Source organism: Fonsecaea multimorphosa (assembly GCF_000836435.1).
Source record: "Fonsecaea multimorphosa CBS 102226 unplaced genomic scaffold supercont1.50, whole genome shotgun sequence".
NCBI lineage: Eukaryota > Fungi > Ascomycota > Eurotiomycetes > Chaetothyriales > Herpotrichiellaceae > Fonsecaea > Fonsecaea multimorphosa.
The window spans coordinates 26,117-53,311 of NW_015971684.1; the positions used below are offsets into that span (position 1 = coordinate 26,117).

Consider the following 27,195-nt stretch of genomic DNA (forward strand, 5'->3'; position numbering starts at 1 on the left):
AGGATGGCAAGCTCGAGCCAGGGACGCGCTCGATATGGTGGCTGGGGTGGCTCTTTGTTCAGTAGTCAAGACGTCCGGTGTTTGGTGCACGGTGTCCCACTGAAAACCGCTTACCAGTGTATTGCGTATTGCCCTCTCATTATCCTCGCCACGAATATTGCATACTTATTCATAAGACTGTCCTCTTCATTCTCGCTGCTACCTGGCTGCCGCCCTTCTTTGTATAGTCTGGAAAGACCCGACGAAGCACCTGTTGTTTGCCTTTTCCCGGGGAAGATCAGAGCTGCATAAGTACCGAGTAAAAGAGCTTGAACTCTTCCGACGCTTCAGGTCGCCCGCCGCTAGAGCTCTGCCGTTGCTCCCTTCGTCATTGTGCATACGCTCGACTCTTTGGCTGATCGGCCTTGTCGCAATCCATTGCGGCCACAAACTCACCAATCATCACGAGGAATGGCGGGGTGAAAGATGAAATCCCTCCCCCAGAAACGCAGGGAGCAATCGACTAAGTCGCCTTCGCCCATCCATCTGGCAATGTAAGTGGATTTCTAACCTCGCATCTAACTTTCTCTCCATTTCCGCTTCCTCATCATCCTCTCCTGCCCCCGCCGTCAATGCTGATATGACAGAAAGACCTGCCCACAAACGCTCCAAGAGCGCCAGAGTCCTCAACCTCCTGCGCAGCGACAACCTTCCTCGAGAAACCAGTTCAGATACCGAGTCGCCTGTGACCACCTCCACCTCCACCACTGGACCTTTCTCCTCGACGTCCCCCTTGACTCCGGTCGATGGTCCGCGATTGAGTCCTTTGTCTCCGGTTACCACCAGAAACTCTCAGCTGGCCATGGAGTCGAACGAATATTCTAGGGAACCAGACTCGGCCCAGCACACGCACCCCGTCCCGTCAGGCATCTCGTCCGGCCAGGGAGCCTCGATCGAGGACTCTGTCCGCACCTTTCGAGTCTTTGAAGTTCTCCGAGGCAAGGACACTGCCGCAATCTCCAAAGCCATCAGCGAATCCATACCCTGTTCTTCAAATCCTCAACCCATTCCGGGCACGACAATACTCCACCTGGCCATCCAGTGCGCAGAACCTCAGGTGGTTGAACAGGTTTTAAAAGAAGGCAAAGGCCTCGACATCAACGCACAGGACAAAGAAGGAAATACCGCTTTGCACTTGGCCGCTCAGCTCGGCCGGGCGCCTGTAGTCCGAGACCTGCTGGAGGTATCCAACATAAATGATGCCATACCGAACAGGCAAGGAAAACTACCCATTGACCTCGCGCGAACTCCAGAGATCTTCCAACAGCTCCAGTTAGCGCGTTCAATTTTCCTGGATGACAAGATTAAGGAAATACATGCCGCGTTGGTCCAAGGCGACTACAAGAAGTTCGAATCCATCTTAACAGAGCCTCGAGTCGAGGGCACTCTCGACGTGAATGCGTTGGAGTTGCCAACTGAGCCCGCAACAGTTCAGAGCGGCGGAACGCTCCTGCACGAGGCTGCACGCAAGAAGGACATCCAGTTGGCGCAAATCTTACTATTGCACGGAGCAGATCCTTTTCGTCGGGATCGTAAAGGGAGGCTCCCGCAGCATGTAACCCAAGATGATCGTACAAAGGCAATCTTGAAGAAGTCGCCCGCAGCCGCCGCTGCTCAGCGAGGAATACAGGAAAAGGCAATCCTGGGAAACAATCCGTCGCAAGTTAGGTCCGGAACTGGACCTGTTGATGCAAGTAAGGATGCTCGAGAGATGAAGGGGTATCTCAAGAAATGGACAAATTATACGAGTGGGTATAAACTACGGTGGTTTGTTCTCGAAGAAGGAGTTCTCAGCTATTACAAGCATCAAGATGACGCTGGCTCGGCCTGTCGAGGAGCTATCAACATGCGCATCGCAAAACTCCACATGGATCCGCAAGACAAGACGAGGTTCGAGATTCACGGCAAGTCCTCGGTCAAGTACCACTTGAAGGCCAACCATGTCGTAGAGGCCAAACGATGGTTTTGGGCCCTCAACAATGCCATCCAGTTCACAAAGGATGAAGCAAAGGAAGAGGAGAAACGGCGCACCCTTGACAGCGAAAGCTTTCGACACGCCCGCACCGATACATCAGAAACTCTCAGCGCGACGACAAGCAGATCGAAACTACCTGCCCAGCCGCTGGGAGTGGCAGGAAGCTCTTCCAAGGTAAGTTTCCGTTCCGATGTGGAAGGTGGATCAGGGTACGACTCGTACGACGCGAGCCTTCAAGGCGAAGACCTTCAGAGAGTGCCTACCAATGTTGGGGCCAATATCGAGGCAGAAGAAGATGCCGACGGCGATGACGCCAGCAGTCATGAAGTACACCAGCCGGGAAGTAAAGACGCGTTCAACATCACCGCACAATCCGCCAAGTTGCAACTAGATCTTCTGGCACGAGTCTCCGATGCGTTGATCGCCAGGCAGTCATCTCAGGCGGACACCACTCTATCCGATCCAGATGTCGCACAGGCTCTCCTTACCTATCAAACAGCCGTGAACAGCCTGAATGGCTTGGTTGCAGATCTGCTAAAGATTGCTCGAGACCGTGATGCTTATTGGCAATATCGGCTAGACCGAGACGCCGATGCTCGGAGGATGTGGGAAGAAAGCATGGCCAAGATTGCTTATGAGCACGAAGATCTTAAGAGGTCAATCGCCGAGTCAGAGGACAAGCGCAAGCGTACGAAGCGGGCCTTGAAGGAGGCTCTCGAGGGACAATCGGTGCCCGCCAGCCGTCCGGGCTCAATGGTCCAACAAGAATCGCCAGACCACGTCCAATTTGCAGAAGCGGTTGAGAATCAACTGGATCTCCGAGTAGAGGCTCAAATCTCAACAAGATCACGCCGGAAATCCGTCACCAGAGATGGCAACAGACGAAAATCAATCATTGCGCAATTAACAAATCTCTCCGACTCCGAATCTGGAGATGATGAAGAATTCTTCGACGCCATTGGCGAAGGCAAAGTTGAGGTGGTCGAACCACCTCTTCTCAGTCCTCCGCGAGTGCATGTCCCATCATCCTTGGAGGAAGAACAAGAACCCTTCGTCGATGAAAGAGCCAGAAAACAAATGGCAATTGAGCCCTCTTACGCTGGCTATGAGGAAGGAGTTCGCGAGCGATTAAAACTTGACGCCGACAATCGTCCGAAGATTTCACTCTGGGGCATTCTTAAGTCTATGATAGGCAAAGATATGACCAAGATGACCCTGCCGGTATCTTTCAACGAGCCAACCTCCCTTCTCCAGCGTGTTGCTGAAGACATGGAATATGCGGATCTCCTCGACATTGCAGCAGATCGCCCCGATGCTACCGAGCGTCTTGTGTACGTAGCTGCGTTTGCAGCATCGGAATACGCCAGCACAATCGGACGCGTTGCAAAGCCATTCAACCCTCTCCTGGGTGAGACATATGAGTACGTCCGTCCCGACAAAGGCTATCGATTCTTCATTGAGCAAGTTAGCCATCATCCTCCCATTGGCGCTGCGTATGCGGAATCTGCACGGTGGGACTATTGGGGTGAGTCGGCTGTCAAGTCAAAGTTTTACGGCAAATCATTCGACATCAACCCACTGGGAACATGGTTCTTGCGCCTCCGCCCTTCAGATGGAAGTCAACCAGAGCTGTATACGTGGAAGAAGGTTACAAGTTCCGTCGTGGGCATCATTACTGGCAACCCCACAGTGGACAATTATGGCACCATGGAGATCAAGAACTGGACAACGGGCGAAGTCTGTATCCTTGACTTCAAACAACGCGGATGGAAGGCCAGTTCCGCGTACCAAGTCTTTGGTAAGGTCATGGGTGTCGATGGTGTCACAAAATGGAGTATTGGTGGCAGGTGGAACGACAAGATCTACGCTCGAGTTACAGAGGGGTTCGAGGACGAAGCAGTAGGAGAAGGTCGCCTCCACACCGGCGTGGGAAGAGGAACCCAATCCGACAGACAGCAGGCCTTCCTCGTCTGGGAAGCACATAAACGTCCGCAGGGAATCCCTTTCAACCTCACACCGTTTGTCGTAACTCTGAACGCTGTCAGCGACTCACTCCGACCGCACCTCCCTCCTACCGACACCCGCCTACGTCCAGATCAACGTGCCATGGAAGACGGAGAGTACGACTTTGCTGCGACGGAGAAGAATCGTGTCGAGGAGAAACAGCGTGCCGCGCGCCGTCAACGTGAGTCTGCGGGTGAAGAATGGAAACCCAAATGGTTTGAGAAAAAGGTCGACCCCACCACTGGGGAAACTTATTGGGAGCACAACGGATTGTACTGGAAGAAGAGAGCAGAGGGGGATTGGTCAGTGTGTGATGATATTTTTTAGCGGGAGTATGATGAATGTTGAAGAAAATAGGGAAGACAAGAAGAGCCGAGAGCACGGCAGACGTGGAAGGGGTATAGCCAGCGGCGGGAGAAGGCTATCTCAATCGACCAGGAATTGATGCCGGAGCTTTGGACCCGGCAACAGACACAGGAAATGCCTCATATCCGCACACAAGGACGCTTACCTTTGGTCTTTTCGCTCGTTCTTGACTTGCCCTGGCGAGGATTGACTCTTGGCCAGTTGGTATTGGCGTAGAATAGGTGTCAACTGCCAGCCGCCAGCCTATTCACACGAGTATGATTTTGATTGTATTTATACCAGCAATATCGATACCATGTTGAGCTATAGTGTTGATGAGTTGAGACAAAGATCGGAGCGCATTAAGAAGACAAGGCAGGCCCTGTGTTGGCCTCGGACGAGGGAGCTGTTACCCCTGCCCAGACGAGCTTCTCGTCCAGTCCAACACCGTCATATAGAGGAGGGAGCCAGGAGTTGCTGGCCTGGTCGAAAAGAACATATCGTGCTCATATTGGACCGGATCACGGTTGAGACTTTTTGGCGGAACCAACCCTTGTCCATAATCCTTCGATCAGCATCTTTTTGACATGCTATCTCCACGTCTACTTCTGCTCTGCACGTCGCACATCTGCTGCCACATTTGTGATCTTGCTGATCACCCTAGCATCCAAAACAAGAACCCGTGTCACAGATGGTTCAGGCAATGGCGAGCCTCACACGACTGAAGCAGACTTTTTCAACAAACAGTATGTATTTACATCTTGCCTTTAGCAGACTCTTTTGCGAGCTCACCATCATTGAGTGGAGTGAATACTGCCTGCCAAAATAGCACAAACCCTTTCCCCCCTTTCCGCATTTGACACAGGCCCAATATGTAATATTGACCACTCGAGAAATACTTCCCACACGTGCTGAAGGACGCAGATCTGATACGATCGCTTACTGATGATGGCAGAGATGCGAGTTAGACACCTACGGTAGTGGTTATGGTGGCAAGGACCGAGAAAATATGGATCTGGGTTTGCTGGGAAAAGAGAAGGGAAAGAAACGAATAAACCTTTGTCCGAACCGACCTTTGTCGGATGAGCTCGGTTGGACTCCACACTGCCAATTTCCGATTGCTTTGAGAGGTGACTCCTAAAACTTCCAGTCGACCGAAAGGGTTAGCAATTTGGGTTCCAAGGAGCAGTCCTGTTGAAGTGGGCGAGTACCGACAATCCTGGCTGTTGCTGGAGCATAATGAAGCACGGGTTGACGGGCACAAACGTTTGATAAGCACTCGGAGAGCCTGTCAGGCAGTCGATGGAGACGACCGGAGAACAGGACAGATGCTCAGGATGAAATAGAGATGATCAACTTTTCATATGCCTACTACTTATGCTGGCGCTGTAGCTGTCTGTGGCAAAGCACGTTCTTGTGGACATGATCTGCTCATGCTTGTCTGAATTGGACTCTTGACACTTTTGGCCTCCTGCAAATTGAACTCTTGACCAGAGTTTGCCATTCCAAGACCGCCAATGTAGTACTCTAAGAGGCGCCGCAGTCGACGATGGTTGGCTTGACCTCGTGCTTAACCTGGCCAGAGCCAGAACCAGTTCCCTCCAGTGCCTTGACGATTTTCATGCTTTGTTCGTCAGCGACCTCACCGAAGACGACGTGCTTGCCGTCCAGCCACGAGGTGACAACGGTTGTGATGAAAAATTGAGAACCGTTGCTGTGGAAAGCCATCCATGTCAGTATTCCAATTCACGAGCGGACAGAAAGGGACGACGAATGGAGAGGGGCTTCCTTACGTGTTAGGACCAGCGTTGGCCATGGACAACATTCCCGGTTTGGTGTGAGCCTTCTTGAAGTTCTCGTCTGCGAACTTCTCGCCGTAGATGGACTTGCCGCCAGTGCCCTAACCATGTACGTCAGTAAAATGTCTGTCATTCCACCATCTTTCCATCGGTCGGGCAGCCACTGACATTGCCTCGGGTGAAATCACCACCTTGCAACATGAATTGAGGAATGATTCTGTGGAAGGAGCTGCCCTTGTAGCCAAAGCCCTTCTCACCAGTGCAGAGGGCACGGAAGTTCTCGGCGGTCTTGGGGACTACATCGTCGTAGAGGTTGAAGTTGATCCTACCTCGGTGAGCTGTAAGTGAGAGCAAGTGGTTAGCCAACAGTCCAGTCGAGCGGGCAGTTGAGACGATGAACGCCCACGGTGATGATGACGAGCAGTCGGGTAGCGGTGGCGACAGAGAGAGACGTGATCCAAAGGAAAGGTGACTTACGAGGAGGAGGAGTCTGTCCAGCGCGTTTGGCATCAGCTCTACGTTTGTCGAGATCCGCGTCGGTCCACTCGACCTCGAACCAAGCGGTCTTGCCCATGGCTGCAGGGGATGAGGAGAAGAGTCTGGCGAAAGAGATTGGTGAGGATGAAAGACGATGAGAGGGATGCTGTTGAAGACGAAAGGAAGACGAGGATGGCGGGGTTAATAAAGTATGTCGAAATTTGAAGGAACTGACAGCATGGCGGGGGAGCGACATGGCTGATTTTCCAATGAGGGGTGATCTGCGCCTGCGTGGTACGGTTGGTGCCAGTGACTGCCAGTGGGTGCCAGGTGGTGCAGCGTAAAACGGTACCCGGAAGGTGGAAGGTGGGAGGACGCCTGCCTGGCTGGTTCTCGGTAGTGCTGTGGCAGTGGCAGTGAAGTCGCAGTGGCGGCCGTGGGTGTCAACCTGGAACCTTGGAATGCTACGGGTGGTGGTGGAAGCGGCACGTGATCGTGGAAAAGGCAAAAAAAGCTGTGCAAAAGATTCAGTCAGCCCACCCATGCCCACTTCACATGTCCAAGCGGATGCCATCTTCTCCAACCCAATACCTAGGTCTCCGGCAGTGCAAAAGCTGTGACGCAAACGAGATACTCACCAGCTTGTCACCGACTTCTTTGTCTTCCCAAGACAGGTGCTTGTGTAACAACAACGACGACGAAAACAACGCTCAAACAGGAACCGAAGGAAGCTGTTTGCGCAGGGACCGAGTACGGGTAACCAGCTTTCACAAGACGAGAGCTGGGATGTTGGCCTGGCCAATGTCTAATCCTCACGACCGAGGGAAGGGAATGTCTATCCGTCAGCAACAAATACTATCCCCGCCGGGTATGCCGAAATGATGATACACAAAATACTGTACAATAGGATGCCGAAAAGACGAGCTTGCACGTCCAGTTGGAGATCGAGCTGGAGAGCTTGCTGGATGGGAAGACAACTACTTAAAATACCCCCGTTACTACCTAGGTACTCTTAGCTGGCCTCCTTAGGTACCCACTGGCAGGAAATTTTATCCTCGTCTCCGGCCAATCAACACGCTGACTGGACACGATGGAAAAGGGGCCTTACAGCATATTCCTTTGGACATTTTGGTCCGGACAATGCATTGCATTATTACTACCTGTTTGGGTGTCTGATGATCCATGACTATATGTGAAGGATGCTTTTCCCGCGCCGAACTACAAGCATGAGCCCTTAGCTAAAGTCATCCTCGCCGCCTTTCCCTGGTCCAGCTTCAACCGCCATAACTCTTGATACGAGTTCCTTGGTCTCGCGCGCGATCTTGAAGGAAAGAGGAGGAAGTTGCTGCAGAAATTCCTTGTCTTCAGGAGATTCGTTGCCTGCCTGCAACATTTGCTCTCGGCAGTCTCGTAGAATGGTGACAATCGGGCCTGATTTCTCTCTTAATGTGGCCTGGTATGAGGATGGCTCGTTCCCAGTCCTCTCCACCGAGTTGACAATGTTTTCAATCGTGGCAGAGATTGTGGTCATGTGATTTCGGATCGTGGCCATGGCATCGTCCTTCCGGATGGTTTCGACCAGAGAGGTGATGGATTGGACTAATCCATCAGTCTGATCTTCGAGGTACATCTGTGCACTCTTGGTTAGCACCGTTCTTCCCTCCTGTCTGTACTCGCCCTTACCTTGAGATCCTCGAGATCAGCCTCCTCTTGCGTCGTCCCATACTCCGATTTGATACCTAGTCCGGTGCCATTCACGTAAGTCGACGCACTGCGCTGAAGAAGACCTGATCCGGCTCGATTGTGCGCATTCCTCGTCGCCGACGGCGTGCTGAGAGCACTATAGATGCTTTCGACTTCACTCCGCCTTCTTAATGTCTCGGCAATGTTGAAATATCCATTACTTTGCAGCGGTTCTAACGTCGGTTCATCGTCATCTTCCAACTCCCCGGCGGGTGTGGGACGAATCTTGACGGTGTGAAGGAGATCAACAACGGCTGCCGTCAAGTGTGAAGCTGCCGCGTCCAAAAGACTCAGCGGTGAGAGTCCATTGGATGAAGCAAAATTCTTGGAAGCTGTGATCAGGTTGTTCGCTGTAGCCGAGACCTTGGTCTTGAGCTTGGCCCGTCGCTTGGCCATTTCATCGTCCTTTTCTGTTGATGACCCGGCGTCAATGTCGGACGTGATTCCACGCACGGCCAACACCACCGTTTTCATGTGGTCGAGCACAGCTGCGGGACTGTCAGATCTGGCAATTTGAAGTAGCTCATCAATGGCGATCTGGAACTTGGTGACGTGGACATCCTTGACCAGTCCATCCCGGTCCTGAAGCGCAATTGCGTGTTGACTAGCGTCAGGTCGGGCGATACTGAGTCCCAGCGAGCTAGCACGGACGCTGCGAAGTTGTGCTTTGGCTTTCACGTAACGGGATTTCCAGCTCTTTACTTCCTCTTCCAGCTTCTGGACATCGACCTGCAGCTTCTCTTCTCGTTCAAGGTTGCCTCCACCAGATTCCGCCATAGCCCTCATCTCTTGAAGGTATGCCTGACCCTGTCTGCTGACTTCCTCTGTCAACTGCTGTTGTTGCGCCAACTGTTCTCGCAGGAGCCCATGGTCCTGGTCCAATTTCAGGAACTTGGTCTTCCACAGGACATTTTCACCACTGTAGTGTGGGGTTTCGGCTCTGAGCTTCTCAATCTCCTCCTTCAGTGACTTGTTCAAGTTTTCTGCCTCTTCGAGTTTCCTCTCCAGATCTTGTTTTGTCAGGGCCCATTCTTCATTGTGACTCTTGATCTGGCGCAATTCCTCATCCTTTGATTCAAGGTTTGCTTCCAATTCAGAGACCTTTTCTTGCAGTTCAATTACATTTGGTAAGTTCGGCTTAGGGTAGTTCATGCTTGCAACGCTCTGCGATGTCGCAGATGTATCCCGATCGCTCCTTGGGCTCGTAAGAGAGCTCTCGAGACCAAAAGCATCGCTAGATCGATCGTATTTCGAATCCGCAGTCTGGGAATCGTCCTCATCCTCGACCATCATACTTTTATTGGGCGTGATGGTGTTGCTCTGAAATTGCTTCGCCAGTGGCCGACCATAGTCACTTGGTGGGGGAGGATTGTCGAACTGAGGGAGACTGGATACAGATTCTTGCCTCTGAGGATAGTTTGGGGCGCCCGAGGAACCGAAGGACTGGGTTCTGGGTGGTGCGCCGAAGCCATTGGGGACTGGAGGGCCATCTCTGGATGAGGCCGCTGGACCTCTGGATTGTGAACGGGAGCTGTCTCTTCTCCCCCCATCGGGTCTCGCAAACTGCGGGAACCGGCGTTCCAACTCGCAGAACACATCAGTGGACAGGTCGCGAAACCTGGGCATCTGCAGAGATGAGAGTTTTTGTCTGGCCTGATTCCTCTTTTCGTGGAAATCGGGTCTTGGTTGGAGGAAGGGAGGTATGTTTTGTTGACGCGGTGGGCGGCCAGGAAGGGGGGCTGATGCTTGCCTTCTTTGTAACTCGTCAAAGACATCAGTGCTCAGTTCGTGGAACTGGACGGGTGACAGTCGTAAGAGCTTGTCCCGAGCCTTATTAGGGCGTGGGGGAGCATGAACACCGCCCTTGAGGAAACCCTTCAAAATCGTATAGTGCTGAAATAGCTCTGCCTCCATCCTCCGATATTTTCTGCTTTGTTCGTCCGAGATGGTGCCATCGCTGGAGCGGGAATGGGCTATAGATCCGGCGCGTGAAGATCCTCGTGAGCCGGATTCGGACGGACGACGTTGTCCCATGGCATCCAACGATGGAGGAGAAAAGTTCATGCTAGCATTCGGGGGAGGAGGACGCATCGACGGTTGAGGTTTGGAGGGCAAGAACTCGTCCACGGGAGGCTTCGCCGGTAGATTCGCAAAGGGCCCGTCATTCCGGGGAAGTTGATTGTAATGGTTGACACCAGACCAGTCGCTCGTCGTCGAGACAGGTGAGAGTTCGGGGCCTCTCGAGAGGGGCGGCATCGTGGCTTGCATGCTGCGAGTTCATCCACAATCAGTTTTGTCGGAATGTCGAGGAGACGGTGGGTGGGAGAAGATGTATTCTTTGTTTCTTTTGGACCAATCCGCGCCAGTTGGACGGGGACAAGGTATGTGAGGCAGGAAACGTCGGAGGAACAAGGCGGCGGGTGCAACAGCAGGTTGGTCCAGCGGGTCAAGGAGCGGACGAGGGCAAATGGCCAATGCGCAGGCGCGACTGGAATTGATGCACTCGGGGATTCTGTGGCCTCCAAAAGATGATCCGGACTGTCCAGCAGACGGCCATGTGAAAAGGGTAAACGAGCGTGGTGGTGGAATTAACGAGTGAGCGAGAAGGTAGGAGTGTAGCTGGGGTGGTGAAGACGGGATGACAAAAAGAGGGAGAGAATTGTGCGCACTGCGCAGGCGTTGAGTGGTGGTGGAACAATAGTGTATCGCCTGCTCGCCTGGTGGAAAACACAGTCCCGACCAGGGGGAAAAGAAAAGAAAGGCTCTGATTGGAACACACCTGCTCTGACCGCAATAGTCAATGGTATTATTGCTCGGTATCACTTAATTATTGAGGAGTCGCCAATCTCGTCTCTCCCATCTACGAGTAGGTCTGTGCCTGAAAACCAAGTGATATCGCTGTTGCACCATTCACCGTCTACCCATACGAGGTATGCATGCATACATAGGTACATACTTGAATCCACAGTCTACACTACCACCGTGGCATCGCATCACAACTCTTCATGTGTCTCTTAACTTCCGTTCCTTCTTATGCAGAACATACCCGCGTCAGGCCATCGATTTCTTGCCATTCTCCCAACCCCTTACTCCGTACCTCCTACTATGTATGGATCCAATCCCTCGCATATCCACCGTCCTGGCGCGCTAGAAGAATCTCCACCATCCAGAAACTCAAACCCTAGTGTCTTGTAAGTGGCCAGCCGCCGTTTCCACCCTCCATCTTCTGCATGTTCTTCAGGAACCACAGGCGCCATTTGGACCACAAACAACCCGCCTAAGAGCGCCGTCTTGCCGCCCACGCATTGAGGGGCGCCACAGAGGGCCTGATCGAAAAGCTTAACAAGTGCTCCGTTCGCTGAACTTACTCGTTGACCATCGTCAAGAATGGTTGGACTGCGCTTTGAGTGTCCTGCGAATTCGATTATCACAGAAATCCCAGTGATGATTGCTCTTGCTTGCTCTATTTTGTATGCTCCATATGTTGTACAAGTCTGTCGCTGCAGCCCGGATTCGGCCATTATACCTCTGCCGCCGTCGTTGATCATTATTAACATCTGGCCACCAGTCAATGGCAGGCCAGTTACCATAACCTCACAACGCGCGTTCGCGAGCCCGCCAATATATACAGTATTGTTCATTTTTACACCGGTTTCCAGACCAACTAGTTTCACCTTCCATTCGTCATTTTGAGGGACGACGGTATACTTGGGCCATTTTGGGCTCGCAAAAAAGGCTCAACTGCAGCGGACACCGGCGTCGTTGCCCGTGTGGGTGCTGTGCTGCGGTTGTGTGCCATGTGTGCCCGGACTAAATGGCCCGCCGCGAGGGCGCTGCAGAGACTGAGCTCTCCAGCGAGAACCCCAGCTGCAATTATCCTGGCCAATTTGCGGGCGTTGTCGCCCGGATTTGTCGGATGAGCTCCTCGCACTCCAAGCATCTCAAGCATGGAAGACTGTGCTTCAAGAATGGTACCTCCTCCGATCGTGCCTACTTCAATCGAAGGCATCGATACACTGATTTGGAGATTTCCGTTGTGGCTGCTCGAAGTTAGTACTGATCCTTTGGTTCCAAGCACTGTCGACTTACTTCTTCATAATAGTGATGCAATTGGCACTCTCAACATTTTGGGCCGGGTCCTGACCTGTGGCCAGGAACATAGCGGTCACAATGTTAGAGGCGTGAGCATTGAAGCCGCCGATACTGCCCGCCATTGCACTGCCGATGAGATTCTTGGACACGTTGAGTTCCACAAGCGCATCCACGTCGCTCTTAAGAACACTGCGTACCACATCTCCCGGAATGATGGCCTCTGCGACCACAGATTTACCTCTTCCGTCGATCCAGTTTACCGCTGCGGGTTTCTTGTCGGTGCAGTAATTCCCAGAGACGGATATCGTCGCCATGTCGTCAAACCCGCACTCTGTGGCCATTACTGAAAGAGCCTTCTCAACGCCCTTTGAAATCATATTCATGCCCATTGCATCACCAGTAGTCGTCTTGAACCTGATGTAGAGATATGTTCCCGCCAAAGCCGTCTTCATCGACTGTAATCGAGCAAACCGACTAGTAGAATTAAATGCCTCACGCATTCTTCGCTGGCCGTCTTCCGAGTCAAGCCACACTTTGGCTTCACCAGCTCTAGCCAAAGTAGGGAAGCCAACACATGGGCCTCGAGTCATCCCGTCGCCAGTGACGACGGTGACGGCGCCGCCACCAGCATTGATGGCTTTACACCCACGACTGGTGCTTGCCACGAGCACACCTTCAGTGGTGGCCATCGGCAGAAAGTAGCTTTCACCATCAATGACCAATGGACCGGCAACCCCCAAGGGAAGAGGCAAGTACCCAATGACATTTTCACAACATGCTCCGTGGACGAGTTCGTAGTTGTAGTCACGGTATGGTGTCTTCGAAGCCTCTAGCGCAGACGCAAAGTTCTTTGTCGCCGGTGTCCTGGACACAACTGCCCGGCGGACCTTAACTGCCCGAACGAAAGCTTCGCCTCTGGTCATAACCTCGGGATTTTCCAGCGTCTTCTCGATGGCATAGCCTGGGATCTTGCCTCTCAGAGACAAGTCAATCAATTCTTCATCCGTAAGGAAGGCAGCTCTCTTGTCCTTGAGCATCTGCTCGCACTCTGCTCGCGACCTCCCCGAATCCCGCGAGACATCAAGGCTGGCTTTTCGAGGTTTGGGTGTCGAGGGAAGCTCCAGTTGCGGCGGTTTAGATGCAGCAGGTGAACTTGATGCAGACTGCGGTTCTTTGAGACTCCAACGGGCAGCGTTGAACAAATATCCGTTCAGAATCAGACTGAGAGTGAGCGCAATCAAAACCCATTTGCTAAGCACGGGATCTTCGAGACTGCTGAGGACACCCTCGATCACTCTCCCGCCGACCACGTTAAGGAACTGATCCGTATATTCGGAATCGAAGAACCCAAGATCGTCTCCTGATCCAGCGTGATCAATTGAAGGATACCCGAGCTCATATTTGATGGGTGGGAGAATGGTGACGTAGGTATCGAGCTTCTGACTCTTTGCGAACACATATATCGCGTCCAAGCCATTTTCCGCCACTTTGAAAGGGTCGATAGGAGCTGGTGTCAGAACGCTTGGGATAGCAGCCCCGGGAGCTTTAATGCTTCGGGCGGTCCGGAAAGGTATTGTGCATAGGTTGATCACGTTGATGATGACGAACCCCGTCACCATCCAGATCTTAAACTTGGGCACACTGCTGGCCTTGATTTTCTGCCCGAAAATGTTGAAAGCTCCTGCTTGGTTTGCCTGCCCACTAGGCCAGTCATTGTTTGTCGCAACGTCTTCGGCGACACGTTGATTTATTCCGTCTTCCTCGAGTGCTTTGCGAAGGGCAACGTGCCGTTTGATACGATTGATCTCCAGCTTGATGCAGAGGATTGTCGTATAGAAAGTGAAAAGCAAAAGGCAGTCAAAGACCAAGATCCATGCAGCCAAGAAGCAGAATTGTCTGAGCCCACCCTGAATCCCAGAAGCCGCACCCAAGATGAGGATTGCGATTTCAATGGCGTAGTCCCGAACAATCTCGAACCCTGTTTCCCTGACAGCGATCTGAATGGCATCCTGGATGGAATTCGGAGCGGCCGGGGCGGCCACGGGGCCACTGGCGCTGCCATTCGTTGATCCGTTTTCCAGTCCTCGCCGGTTCTTGTCATAAGACGCAGATAGAACGGCCTTTGTGAGAATGATGGATTTCTCGAACCCAATTGTCACCACCAGAAAGGGCAAACCTTCCGACAATAGAACCATGTTGATTGGCACTCCAAGCTTAGTTGTAGTCACCAACCCGAACAGGAACGCGAAAAGGCTGGAAAACAAGACCGAAACAGCCAACCAGGCATTTGAACCCAGTCGTTTCATGGAGAGAAAAAGGGAAATAAAGGTGAGGTGCATGGACAAATAACCGAGCGACATGATGACAATGTCCAATGTTTCGGCGTGTTTCAGCAGATCGACAAAGGAGGTCCACCCTTCACTCAACCAGGTGCGGTAGGCACCACGTGGACCATTTCCATTCAAGCGAACAGCTTTCATAGTCCAGGACGGACGGCTTTGGTCGTCTGGCAAATCATGTTGTGCAGGGAGCTTTTGAACGGCCCGCAAGAAATCAGGAAGTTCCGAGAAGGAGGTATAAAACGCCAGGGAAGTGTCGTGCGATATAGGTGAGAGCAAGTTTGACGTGGTAGGAATACTGGTGGCCGTGACATTTCCCGGGACTGGAACGGCATTGGCTTCCGGAGCCAGCTGAGAGGAGGAAGAGTCTGGGAACACGAAGGTCGTCAAGGCATAATGGTGTGAACCCTGCCGTACACAATGTCAGCACTGCCAGCATCTCAATGTCGGGCTTGGTCTGGATTGGCATACCAAAGGCGCAAGGGGGATGCTAGAATCGTCAGGGAATTGCCATTTCCATGCTGTTCTCTCAGATAACTCCAACGTCCTGCTTCCTTGTAACAGTGCTTCCACGTCTACTTTTCCATTGTGCTGCAAAGATTTGATACCACTGTCAAACAAGCTCTCTTGCAGCAAACCGACGTAAGAGGTGCTGGCGAACAGCGCGATGGCGACAACGGTGTGGATTGGGTGTTGGCAGGCAAGGTTGGAGACAGCAAGGAGGTTGGAAGTGACAGTACGGTTTAACCAGCTGTCGGTCTTGCCCAGGGAGCGAAGCTGTTTGGGGAGGAGATGGGAGCCTCGCATTTTGAGGGAGAATCGTAGATGTGCTCGGGTGCGGCGACAAGGGCGGTGGGACGAGGGAGAAGATGTCAATGTCTATAGGTGTCTTTCCATACTCGGGAGGGCCACACCAAGCCTAGATGCCACATTGTGAGCTGCACGAAACAAAGACAAAGGCCAAAGAAAAAGGTCGAACCGCAAGTGGCGGTCAAGAGAAGGCAATGTCAAGGAGGCAGCCACATACCAATGTACCTAGGTAGTTGGAGAATTCTAGACAGCAGGTTTGGGGTGTTTCGAGGTGTGCAAGCGAGGGTAACAACAGGTCACTCGGCAGCGAATGAAGGTTTAACAGAAAGATATGCGCAAGAGAAAGAGTCGAGGGAGAGAAGCATAGGCAGCAGATAATACGAATTTGGGCATGGGGAATTGAAGCCGTGATGGTGCCATGTTCACAAAATTTCCAGCAGGTTTGTTCGGGGGGCTGCCCTGCTGCCCACGCTCCACTGGGCTACTGGGCCACTGGGCCACCGGGCCACTCCTCGTATTTGCTGCCTGCCTGCCTGCCCAGTCTGGGATGGGGGCCTTTTTGGGGTTTCTGTTGGGGCCCACACTCTCCACGACGCCAACTTCCTAGGTAGCATGATTGGGCCGCTTCATCAGTTATCACCGCCACAGCTACTAGGCCGGTGGCTCTGACTGCTGCGAAAAGACGCGGAAGATCAATCAAAGCAGACGTCCACTTTGTGGGCCGATTCGGCATCTCACATATCTCCTGGCCCTCAAAGACAATAATTCGCCATGATGCGCGGCAGAGAATCCGTACCTGCATGAGATGCCTGTCCCCCTCCTGTGCCACTTGTCTATCTTCGCACAATTGTGAGTGGCATCACTGCCCACGCACTGCAACCTATTTTTTATTGGCTGCACCGCTCATCTGTCTCCCAGCACCAGACTCGAGATCTGTTGAGGCTGAACAAATTATTACTCGTGCGATACCGCGTACGAGGTACCTTGTGCGTCCCTTTGTAGATTGCCTACCATAAATCCATTCCCTAGCGCAGTATCACTTCGTATTGCACAGGGATCCAAATTATTCACGACTAGTCATGCTAGTAAGTAATAGGATCCCAACGGTGAGCAGATCAAATAGGTGTTTTGTCACAATATCAGTACCGGCCATATAAGGATAGACAACTTGAAGGCTGAGGACCCGAAATGACGAGTTATGTCTCCGGACAAGGGCGCTCACCCTGTTGTTACCGTAGATGTAGGTTTGGGTGCGTGGGAATCTGCCAGTGTTGGCGTGGTTAGCTATTCTTCACAGCTGCTGTACTCTCGCCACTATATATAAACTTGGGCATTTCGTTATCTGTGCCTCTTGCTTCCCGACGAGGACAAGCACAGGACACGAAGACACGAACACCAACGGTCACCAGTGCTCAAGGAACGCCTCAGTGTCCTCGCCCGATATGGCTTCCAAGACACAAGGGGCATAGTACGCGCAAATCCGCTCCGACGAGGAGAACTGTGCATGGGAAGAAGGGCACAAAATCATCCCGCGACGCTATTTCGACAGCTTGTCAGAAGTTCAGATCAGAGACACCCCATTGGTCAAGACGCTGAAGGGTGTTGTCGCCTAAATCAAGGACACTGACCACAACATGCAGATGAGGAGGACCAGACCAATGCTTCAAAGGTAAGTGGTTACCCCCGGAATCTTCCATGGACATGTACCCGCGTCGTCCAGGCCTACTCTCTCCACAATGACTGACATCCTTATGGACTAGCCAGGACTTTGGCCCGATTCGACCACAGACACCGCCATGGCTTCGCAACAATACGGAGCTGCGTGCTTTGCAACAGAAAATGACAGGATTGATCCAAGTCATACAGAATCGCGCGATAGAGCAGGGAGGACTGCCGGAAGAATTGAAGCAGCTTCTTGACAAGGGGCATGATGCTTTGGTTGACGTTGTCCAGAGGGTCGTGGGAATAGCGGAGTAGACGACAGGATCATGTCGACGCAAGGTCCAAGGCAGTATTTCAAATGGAGGGACTGGAAGGCCTTTTTCGTGTTTGCCTTCTGTATGCTCCTCCTCCAATCTTGTACTCTGGGGCTGGGGACACTCAGTCCAAACTGGTCTCGTTGAGCAAGTCCATATGCCCTTCATGTCCATTGTGCTCATACGACCGCAAACGGCAACAGTGGATCCTGTGAAGGAAAGCACCTGCTGTTGGGCGTCCAAATCTTCGAAGCCTCAGACCTCGTGGACCTCCATTCAGATTGTGTGGAATGTTCAGTTGTCGGTCAAGTCGAGTACGGCCTTTTGGCGTGCATTCTAAGGGAGGACGAGGATTCAAGGTCCGTGTCATCAGTCGCTGCCGACGTCATTTCGTCATGGCAAAATCACCTCCGACTCATCATGACCTTGGCGCCATGCTTCCTGACCATATCCTCCATCTTCCTCCTCACCTCTTTACAGCCATCGACACCCGTTGCCAGCATGGCCTCCACCTTGCCGCTGCCGGCGGCGATCTCGACCCGTGACTCCATCATCAGCACCGACACCTTATCCTCCTGCGTCTCGCCACCGGAGACTGTAGCCACTGTAAGAAATGCCAGTTCTTGCTCTTCTGCATTGTTCAAATCCAACACGGGCTCTGCTTTGGCCTTGGAATCGTCGGTGGGAACAATAACCCCGCAGCTCACGGCGGCAAGGATGCTCGGCATGGGCACGCCGGCGTCGACCAACGCTAGGCTAGCGGCATTCAAGCACGCGACGAGCAGACCTCCATCAAGGCTCAAGACGTGCAAGGAGATGGTGATTAGAGAGCGTGGATACAAGTGCGTGAACAAGTGGGACTGAAATGACGAGGATATCGTGGATTGTAGTTCTTGGATTTGCTTGTCGGTACGGGTTCGCCGGCGCCGGTCCATTGATGCAAAGGGTGCGACGTTCAGGTCGGTCTCAACGAGGGCGTTATTATTGTCGCGTTGGCCGCGGCTGTGATCAGGTAGATGTTAGCCCTTGTGTCTTTTCGGTGGAGAATATTCCTTGCGGGATAATTCAATCGCACCCTTCTCTTGGCCCAGTCACGGTGCAGAGGACCACCGTGTTACCCATAGTGAGCATACTAGACCCATCACTAGAAGGCTGAGTTGAGATTGAGGCGGTGATGCGCCGCAGCTCATTCCATCGTCGGCCATCTTGTCTGAGCAGGGTTTGTGAGTAAGTTGAGATTGTGTCTAGGGGCATTATGCTGGAGAGTCATTAATGATAGGCCAGCGGAACAATGGAAATGGACAAGACGGCCGTGTTGTCTGCTGTCAATAGTGCGCAAATATGATACATGGTAACATGGCTCGGTGAAATCAATAGCGACGGAGGACAATGTGAGAATTGCGGTCAGATTTCAAGGGCAAAAGAAATGATTGGCGGAAGCTTGTGTTTTTCCGCAGCGGGCGACTGGTGCGGGGGGACGGCGACTCCACGCACCGAGCCGACTTCAGTCCAAGTCGAATAGGCCTCGGAGGGTACCCTAGCAGCACAGCAGAAGTAGTTTCATTATCCATGAGTCCATCTTCATGAATTATTCTTCCCATTCTTGGATATAGCGACATATTCGTCGTTATTGTTCATACTGGCCTGCTCCGATGTGGCAGCAGCCTCGTTGGCGTCGAGGACTAAATATAGTCTCTCATAGAGAAAGCATATATTCTGTGCCAGACTGCGGCACGGATATCGATGGAAGAATCCTTTTCATCCTCTCTTTCGCAAAGCTTCAGTCCAATGCGGTTCGGTTCTTTACATGAGCAACATGGGCAACCTTGCTCAAGCCGGTCACTTCTGAACGTCTCGCAACTCCTCGACGTGTGTTATCTGCCCAATGTTCTTCGTCTCGGTCAAATCCTTGCCCATGGCTTCGGCCGCGTAGCTTTCCACTCCAGCACAGATATACCCCTTGAATTTCCTCGCCGGCAACCTGGCCTCGAACATCTCGTGTATCTCCTCCAGCGTACGGTCTCGAGTCTCAGGCAAGAAGAAATAGGTGAAGATGACGCAGATCATGTTCGTTCCGAACCAAATGTATCCATATTTGGGCCCCCAGTCAAATTTGGCAGGGTTGATAAAGTAAGGAGCGCTGAAAGTCCCAGCCCAGTTACCCAGAAAATTCATGGCGGTCGCCAGGCCAAACGTGAAGGCGCGGAGTTGGTTGTTGACGTACTCGCCACCGAGAAGCCACGCGTAGGGAGCTAGATCGTTGTCAGCTTTACTCTGGGCCAGTTTCAATTTGGAGGGACAAACCGTAGGCAACATAGAAGAACGTGAAGAGGGCGATAAAAGCAACAACCACTTTTCCTGTCGACTCACTACCCGGACTCGCGCTCCACACAATCGCCGGGATTAACTGGCAAATGGCACAAGCCGAAATTCCAATTAACAACACCAAGCGTCGGTCAATCAGTCGCACGAAGAAGAAACTGACCAGCACACCGATCAAGCCCGTGCAGGTGACCAGTATAGAGTAGGCGAATGGGTCCTTGACACCTGCCATTTGTAAATAGAACGTGGTGTATATATTAACCCAGCTTGATCTGTCGACGTTTTAGCCATGTGAGGAGTATCAGGAGACGTGGGGATTATCCATCAAGGGACGGGGCACTTACCCGTTGGCCGAATGGAAGCATACGACGGCGATCGAGAGAAGAGTCCTGCGCAGATTTGTGCCTCGCCACATCTCCAAGAACAGCGCTTTCTTGTTCTGTTCCAGTTGTTCCCTTGTTGACTGCCGGATCTCGTTCAACTCCGCCTGGAGCTCTAGTTCATCGATGTTCGAGTTTCGAAGTTTCCGCAACGACGCCTCTGCGGCTGCCTCTTTGCGCTGGACCATCAGCCACCTGGGAGACTCGGGCGCGAAGAGGAAGAGCAGAATGGCTTGTAGAGTTGGAGCCACAAAGAAGATCGCCAAGGGGATCTGATATGCATCCCGCCCGGTCTTGGTGTGCGTCCCAAAGTCAACAGCTGCACCAACAATGGACCCAATGGAAAGCATGACTTGGTACAAGCCAAATGCGATGCCACGTAGATGTGCGGGTGCGGCCTCATGGACGTAGAGTTGGGCGAATGTCAGAAACCAGCCAACGGAGATACCTCGGAGAGGGTCAGCGAAAGACACACGGAAAGAAATGGTTCTCGAAGAGCCCACCCAAGATAAGACGGGCAACATAAAGAGCCGCCTTGCTCTTTGTCCCCATCTGAATGCTGGTAGCCACGAAGTTGAGGAGCGTGGCCGCCCAGAGGCCCTGCCTTCTCCCAAATTTGGCGCTGAAGGGTCCGACCAGCAGCGACGAGACAAAAGTGCCTATCGTCATCAAGGAAGATATCAACTGCTGGACCGTCGGGTCAATGTTCCATTTGCCCAAGTCTTCCGAATAATAACCAAAGACTTTGAGGAAGCCGGGCATTGAGAGGAATCCGCCCACGAGTGCGTAGTCAAGACCATACTGGAACGTGGCCATAGTTGCCACGACACATATGGCGAGACATTTGGCGTGGCTTTGCACATCGAGCTTGAGCGGGTTGGCAGAAATAGGAGCACCGCCAACCATCTTGGAAACACGCCGTATCAGGTCCTGTGACTACTATGGTTCGATGGTAGAGGTATCGGCCAACAAAGTTGGATGCTGGTCTGGACGTCGGTCGAAGCCTCTTGAAAAAAACAGAAAAGGAGCAGCAAAAGCCCGTTGTTGGGAGCGAGAGCTGTCATGGATATACAGCATGAGGGACCGTGTGGTATCCATCCATAGGAAACGTTGCCGGACCTACTGCCACCTTTTGGAGTAGGAGGCATATTGGTGGATGCAGAATATGGAGTAACATGGGGAAATATTGCGGAGGAGGCCCGATCAACAAATCATCAACTTGCAGATGTCCTTTTCAACACCAGACTCACGGGGAACGACCGGGCTAGCTCCTTGGTATAGCTACTCAAGTCTTGTAGCATCTCAGAGGAACCCCAGACCATGAAGGACGATCAACAACTGCCGAAAAGTGTGGCGGCCAAGGTCTGGTCAATCCCACATCCGGAGTTCGCTGAGGAGCATATTCACTGGTGCCAGCACCGTCGACTCGAGATTCCCATGAGGGTGCACAGAATGGAGCTGCTCCACAAGACAGAGGACATACCTGTCCGCGATCGCCAGGAACTTGAATGGGAGAGAGCCAGGTGCCCTCCCGCAATCCCACAGGCCGGAGCCGAGGAACCCGTTTCTACCAGATCATCCAGATGTGTGGCTTGAATGGGTGAGTTTTTGACGCTTAATACTCTAGAGAAGGCATCCACGACAAAAATTTCTGATGTGGCCGACCGTAATGTATGGGCCTAAGATCGGCCAGTATACTCACTCATATTGGACTACCTTTATCCCGCCTCATTTTCATAAAGCTCTGCCCTTTTACCGGGCTCTCGAACTCATCCGAAAAGACAATATTGTCCAAACATCCCGTGACACAAAATATTATAGCGAGCATACATGCCGCCAACCGATCCCGAACCGGACACCTGCAGATTGTACCCAATCTTCCCAGCTTAAATAAACAACGATTCTTTCTTCACTGTCCTCGTCGACCATTGCTCTAGGCTCTTCTTCGAGCCGAAGTTGCACGAACTCCGAATCAGACCCATCTGCGGGCTCATGTCCTTAGCGATACACAGGAGGAGCCTGGTTGTTCGCATAGCTCTGCAGGGGGATCCCGCCTTGACCGTACAAAGGCAGCGGCGCCTCGCCTGTATAGTTAGGCGGCTCGGCTTGGCCCTCGCGGAAGTTAGCCGCAGCTGGTGTGTTCATAGGCGCCTTCCGCTGTTGCTGGCGACGCTTGAAGAACGTCACAGTCCCGACGAAGATGAGCATCAACAACATCGCAATAGCAAAGACAATGGTTGCGCGGGTGTTATCGGCGAACCGAAAACCCACGATACAGTTGGCCAGACCTAAGGTTATCGTGGCAGGACCCAGCACACGATGTCCTTTCATGATTTTGGCGGGCTGCTTCGTCCTCTTGTAGATGCGATGCCCAACAAGTCCGACGATCCAGGTGACAAGGGCGAGACCGACAACAACGAAGCCGAGGATTTGATGACCGGCAGTCAAATTAGGAGACTAGAAATGTTAGCCCCAACCAGGAGACAGGGAAAAGGGGGTTTGCTGCTCACAATCTTGTTCCTTTTGCTGATGGCGATTCCAACACCCATACCGAGGATGGTCATGAGCAGGGCCAAGGACTGGATGGCCCAGTGCAGCCACACCTTCTCAAATACGCGAAGGAACAAATATCCTCCAGGAAAGACGATCAAAAAAGCGGCGACCATGAGGAATGCGTGGAAACCAGTAGCGCCATGGTGAAAATCACCCTCAGGACCACCACCAACGACTGTGTCCGAGGACGCGCTCACAACCGGGACGCCGCCAGTCCCGGTTGCGGCTTTGAGGTTTAAGTTGAAGAAATTGTACCCCTCGTGCTGTTTGATTTGAGCATTGACGTCGTTGGAAGAGAGAGAACCTGTCGGACCAGCGGCCCAGATCATGGGCTGGTTTGTGCTGTCAACATTGATGCTGCCCCCATCCCAGCTTCGGCAATTGGAGCATTTTGCATTGACAACGAAAGACCCGTCGATGATACCACTGCCACTCAGCACGTCCACCTGGACATCCGATGTATGTTGGGGCATGACATGGCCCTTGCCGAGACGAGGACTAACAGTGACATTGTTCCCACTTTGCGACGCATATGTGACAAAGATCAAAGCCCCCGCCATATGTGAGCCGAAGCCAAAGGCCCCCCATGTCTGGCCCGCAGGTGCAGAGAAGTGGAAGAAGAGAGAATTGGAGTTGTCGTTGGGCACGTTGATGGAAACAGTGATATTATCATTGGGATCCGGTGAGGTGCCTTGTCCAACATACGTGGATGCGGGAACAGCGGCCTGCGCTGAGAGGAAGAAGGCTGCGAGAGGGTGCCATGGTCAGCGAGGACGGCTCTCCTTTCAGTGCCAGGATGAGGACAGGGATTGCAACTCACTGGCCAGGAACAGGCTGATCAGCACCCTGATCTTGGATTGAGATTCAGATGGCATGCTTGAGGTTATGCTCAGAGATTACTATACTTATATTCTGGAGGAATGGGACAGGAACGGGTCAACGAAGGACAGATCAACACCGAGACAGGTAGCGAAGGCAAACAACGAGATGGCTCCAGACTCGGTGCAGGCACAAAGAAGGAAAGAACACCAGATGAGAGACTGGAAAAGTGAGAGGATGAGAGGGAGAGAAAGACAGACTCGAAGTCAGCAGGCGCCTTGGAATTATCACCAAAAAAAAGGGTAAAGAAATCTACACCACGAGTGGCCAGGCGACGGACGTCTGTTTTGAGAAGCAGCGGGTTTCAGAAGTTGTTTAGAGCTGAAAAGAGCTGCATGGGGAATGATGGAGCCCCTGGATCCTCGAATAATGTCATGGTGGAGGTCGGCGCGGTGAACAGGGACAGCGGGCCAACATGGAGCCTGAGTCGCTTCGAGGACTCAGCACAGCCAGTCGATTGGGCGATGGACAGGGGCAGCTGGGGCGTCACCCAGCCAGAGCCTGGGAGCTCAAACCCACCCCCAACGACTCGATCAGATCCAAGCCTGCCATAGCCCACTTAAGCCATGGCCCTGACGGGCTCCGAAAAGCTTAGCACAGTAGAATAGGAATCTGAGCCCTGAGCCCCCGGGCCAGTGCTGGGTGCCTCCCAGAGAACCAATCGCTAGAGCGGAATTGGTCAATTGGCGCTTACTTCCTCACAAGCCACAACCCACACCATTGGCATCTACCTAGAATCCAGAATCCCCTTCACCCCCTCGCCCCAGAAATAGATCTCGTCAATAAGCCATACCATGCCCCATCCGGGATCTAGCGCCCTACCAAATGTTCAGCACATCCGTCTTACCTGCAGATGTATTTTCCACTTGCTCGTACAGGTACCATCCGTTTGGAGATAAGGTCGCGCGAATTGGGGGATAGTAGAGGCAGCGTCTCTAGATTCGAGATGCTGGGTATAATGTTGGTACATGCGTACTTTTTCATGGCCCATCAGAACCAGTTCTCTTGCATAGTCACGAAAAATCGCTGGAAAGGTTCTCCCCGCACCGTAAAGTCGCCCACAGATGGTGACCATCCGAAGTCCAAAATGTCGTTGCTACCTAGCGGCATATGCTCCGGCGTCCAGTTCACTCCCGCACTACTAGAACTGTCCTGCGTGATGGTGTTGACACTCTCTGCCGTTGCACTGCCACTTGCTGCCCGAAAGGATTCTCGCACTCGCGGATCTAAGGCCATGCCTGCATTGTAGGGCTCCTCGCCTGCCATACCGAATGTCTCTATCGCGTTCGCGCTCGCGCTGGCTGAATAGTCTTGCATAAACCGTTCCATGGGGGTTGGGTCACCTATATCGGCAAACATGATTTCGGAATCCGGCTGGATCTGGTTTGACTGGGCTTGTTGCGCTGCTCTTCGGGCCTTTGCTTTGGCCATGAGGTGCCGTAAGGGTTTCCATAGCATTCCTTTCTGATACTTGGAATTCGTCATTCGTTCCCCGTAGACTGATTCAACCGCTCGCCAAGCTCGGTCTACATCAGGTCCAGGTGGTCTGACGCATATCTCTGACAATGCGAAGGCCACTGACTGCCATTGCATGTAGGTCCTGAATAACCAACCCCATTTCGCCGTGTTTTCGTTCTTCTCTAGGAGATGAGAGAACTCTATCACTTCCACTGAAGTGATGAACACTCGATCACGGATCTCTGCCGGCATCGGCGATCCTTCGTTGTTGTTGTTGGAGTACGCTCGCGGGTGGTGAACCATCAACCACATCTTGGCCAGGATGAGACGGGCGACCGTTGCAGCCACCCAATATATAGGCATATTCATGTCACAATGTCGTAAGTATTTCTCTTCGAGCTTCCGATGACACTCGTCGATCAATTTCTCTTTTTCTTCCAAGCACAACTCGGGGATTTGCGGTGTACCGTATCCAGGGGCTGCGAAGTTGAAGCGCCGCGAAAAGACGCTGATCTCGTAGCGAATCAAACAGAACGTCATCTCGGTCGCTCCGATTCTTTCTTTGGGCCAGTCCTTCATGCCGGGATAGATGTCGTCGTCGTTCAAGTTCGCAGGGACCTTGGTATCGTAAAATTGGTCATTAAAGGAAGGATCAACACCATGATCTTCGGCTGCCCGATTGTCCAGCAGGGAAATTTGCCACCATAACCGGCGTCGCATTTCTGTATCAAATGGATTTAGTCCGAAATGGGTTCCATCGCGGTGGATGCCCAGCGACTGTGCAAGATGGATAGCCAGTCCTCCCAATGCCCACACCAATCTCGAGTCATCACAATGCCGGACAAATATGAGGAAAAACGACAGTGCTTGCAAGCACATGAGACTTGAGCTGTTCAGAAAATCTGCGCGGGCCAAAGCTTGTTCTGTTGCAAATCGGTACTTCTTCAGGAGAGACTGCTTGTCCTCGTCTAGCAGCTGCCGGCATTGCTCGGGGGTCAAGCTGACGACCGCCCCGAAGTAGATTGAAAACAGTAAGGCTTCTGCTGGTTTCGACACTCGATCGATACTACTCGCAGCATTCATAAGAATCGTTTTGGCCGTAGGCCGATGGAGTATTCGAACCACAGGGTCGACGTTCTCTTTGAAGACTTCCCAAAGAATGAAAATCTGACTGGGACTAGGATGCAACTCTCTCAGATCTTGCATGACTGAGGAGTAACCAAAGAGGAAGGCTTGGTGATTGGATTGGCGGTCGGTTTCGGGAGACTGAACCTCATCTCCATCTTCGGTGCTTGATGGGTCGAGCAAGTCCCGCATCTCGGCAATCTGTGCAAATTGTCAGCCAGAGCTCTCTTGCAGATGCCAAAGTAGCCAAGCACCTCATCGCTCATACCCGTCCAAAACGCACTGTTCACATAGCGACTGCGATCTTCGTTGATCACTAGGCGCCCGAAATGTTTGTCAATAGACTGTCTTTTCGGGTCCGAGCGATCAGAGACTGGTGAATCGCTTGATTGCACTTCACCGAAGCGTGCCCGGATATCCGTCGAGCCCGTGAGAGCAGGCGACACAATTCCATTCTCATCCACTTGCGCACCGAGACTGTGGACAACGCCCTCTAATCTGCGCAGCCGCGCCAATAACTCTGCATCAGGCGGTTTCCTTGGTTTTCTAGGTGCTCTGCCAGGACCGGGAAACACACATTCGATCCCCGCTCTTACACAGTTCGCGCATGGATTTTCTTTATTGCAACGGACTTTTCTGCGACGACATGTGACGCAACTCCGCGGGTTCAGGCGAGGGGCAGTGGAATTGGACGTCGGCGCATTCTCTGGAGCAGCAGCTTGAACATCGATTAGACCCTGCTCGGTTGTGGCTGGCTGAGCACTGGGCGCAGCGCTTTCGCCGACGGAGTGTGACATATTCGAGTGCAGAGCCAGTGCTTGTGTTCATACATGGCTCATGGTGAATGCATATGGGAAATGGTCCGCCGGCGCACCAACG

At 52.6% G+C, this 27,195-nt stretch overlaps 9 protein-coding genes across 9 annotated transcripts; 2 read left to right on the forward strand and 7 right to left on the reverse strand.

The window, feature by feature from the left end:
* Nucleotides 1-619: 619 nt before the first annotated feature.
* Nucleotides 620-4,345, forward strand: Z520_12214 (uncharacterized protein; the record flags this gene model as incomplete). The annotated part of the gene is made up of 1 exon (XM_016782701.1): nt 620-4,345. One exon carries the CDS (start codon nt 620-622, stop codon nt 4,343-4,345), a length of 3,726 nt encoding a protein of 1,241 aa, XP_016626183.1.
* Nucleotides 4,346-5,890: 1,545 nt separating this feature from the next.
* Nucleotides 5,891-6,736, reverse strand: Z520_12215 (peptidyl-prolyl cis-trans isomerase, mitochondrial; the record flags this gene model as incomplete). The annotated part of the gene is made up of 4 exons (XM_016782702.1): nt 5,891-6,077; nt 6,157-6,263; nt 6,331-6,500; nt 6,640-6,736. 4 exons carry the CDS (start codon nt 6,734-6,736, stop codon nt 5,891-5,893), a joined length of 561 nt encoding a protein of 186 aa, XP_016626184.1.
* Nucleotides 6,737-7,873: 1,137 nt separating this feature from the next.
* Nucleotides 7,874-10,650, reverse strand: Z520_12216 (uncharacterized protein; the record flags this gene model as incomplete). Its single annotated transcript, XM_016782703.1, has 2 exons — nt 7,874-8,269; nt 8,323-10,650. 2 exons carry the CDS (start codon nt 10,648-10,650, stop codon nt 7,874-7,876), a joined length of 2,724 nt encoding a protein of 907 aa, XP_016626185.1.
* A 1,402-nt stretch (nt 10,651-12,052) lies between these two features.
* Nucleotides 12,053-15,620, reverse strand: Z520_12217 (uncharacterized protein; the record flags this gene model as incomplete). Its single annotated transcript, XM_016782704.1, has 3 exons — nt 12,053-12,422; nt 12,472-15,221; nt 15,285-15,620. The coding sequence occupies 3 exons, from the start codon at nt 15,618-15,620 to the stop codon at nt 12,053-12,055; spliced, it is 3,456 nt and encodes a 1,151-aa protein (XP_016626186.1).
* Nucleotides 15,621-17,257: 1,637 nt separating this feature from the next.
* Nucleotides 17,258-17,600, forward strand: Z520_12218 (uncharacterized protein; the record flags this gene model as incomplete). The annotated part of the gene is made up of 2 exons (XM_016782705.1): nt 17,258-17,292; nt 17,384-17,600. The coding sequence occupies 2 exons, from the start codon at nt 17,258-17,260 to the stop codon at nt 17,598-17,600; spliced, it is 252 nt and encodes an 83-aa protein (XP_016626187.1).
* A 403-nt stretch (nt 17,601-18,003) lies between these two features.
* Z520_12219 (uncharacterized protein) lies at nt 18,004-18,853 on the reverse strand (the record flags this gene model as incomplete). The annotated part of the gene is made up of 2 exons (XM_016782706.1): nt 18,004-18,601; nt 18,675-18,853. The coding sequence occupies 2 exons, from the start codon at nt 18,851-18,853 to the stop codon at nt 18,004-18,006; spliced, it is 777 nt and encodes a 258-aa protein (XP_016626188.1).
* Nucleotides 18,854-19,438: 585 nt separating this feature from the next.
* Nucleotides 19,439-21,207, reverse strand: Z520_12220 (uncharacterized protein; the record flags this gene model as incomplete). Its single annotated transcript, XM_016782707.1, has 4 exons — nt 19,439-19,851; nt 19,904-20,193; nt 20,266-20,749; nt 20,805-21,207. The coding sequence occupies 4 exons, from the start codon at nt 21,205-21,207 to the stop codon at nt 19,439-19,441; spliced, it is 1,590 nt and encodes a 529-aa protein (XP_016626189.1).
* Nucleotides 21,208-22,299: 1,092 nt separating this feature from the next.
* On the reverse strand, nt 22,300-23,729 carry Z520_12221 (uncharacterized protein; the record flags this gene model as incomplete). Its single annotated transcript, XM_016782708.1, has 3 exons — nt 22,300-22,758; nt 22,812-23,599; nt 23,675-23,729. The coding sequence occupies 3 exons, from the start codon at nt 23,727-23,729 to the stop codon at nt 22,300-22,302; spliced, it is 1,302 nt and encodes a 433-aa protein (XP_016626190.1).
* Nucleotides 23,730-24,723: 994 nt separating this feature from the next.
* Z520_12222 (uncharacterized protein) lies at nt 24,724-27,113 on the reverse strand (the record flags this gene model as incomplete). Its single annotated transcript, XM_016782709.1, has 2 exons — nt 24,724-26,517; nt 26,571-27,113. 2 exons carry the CDS (start codon nt 27,111-27,113, stop codon nt 24,724-24,726), a joined length of 2,337 nt encoding a protein of 778 aa, XP_016626191.1.
* Between the last annotated feature and the right edge of the window lie 82 nt (nt 27,114-27,195).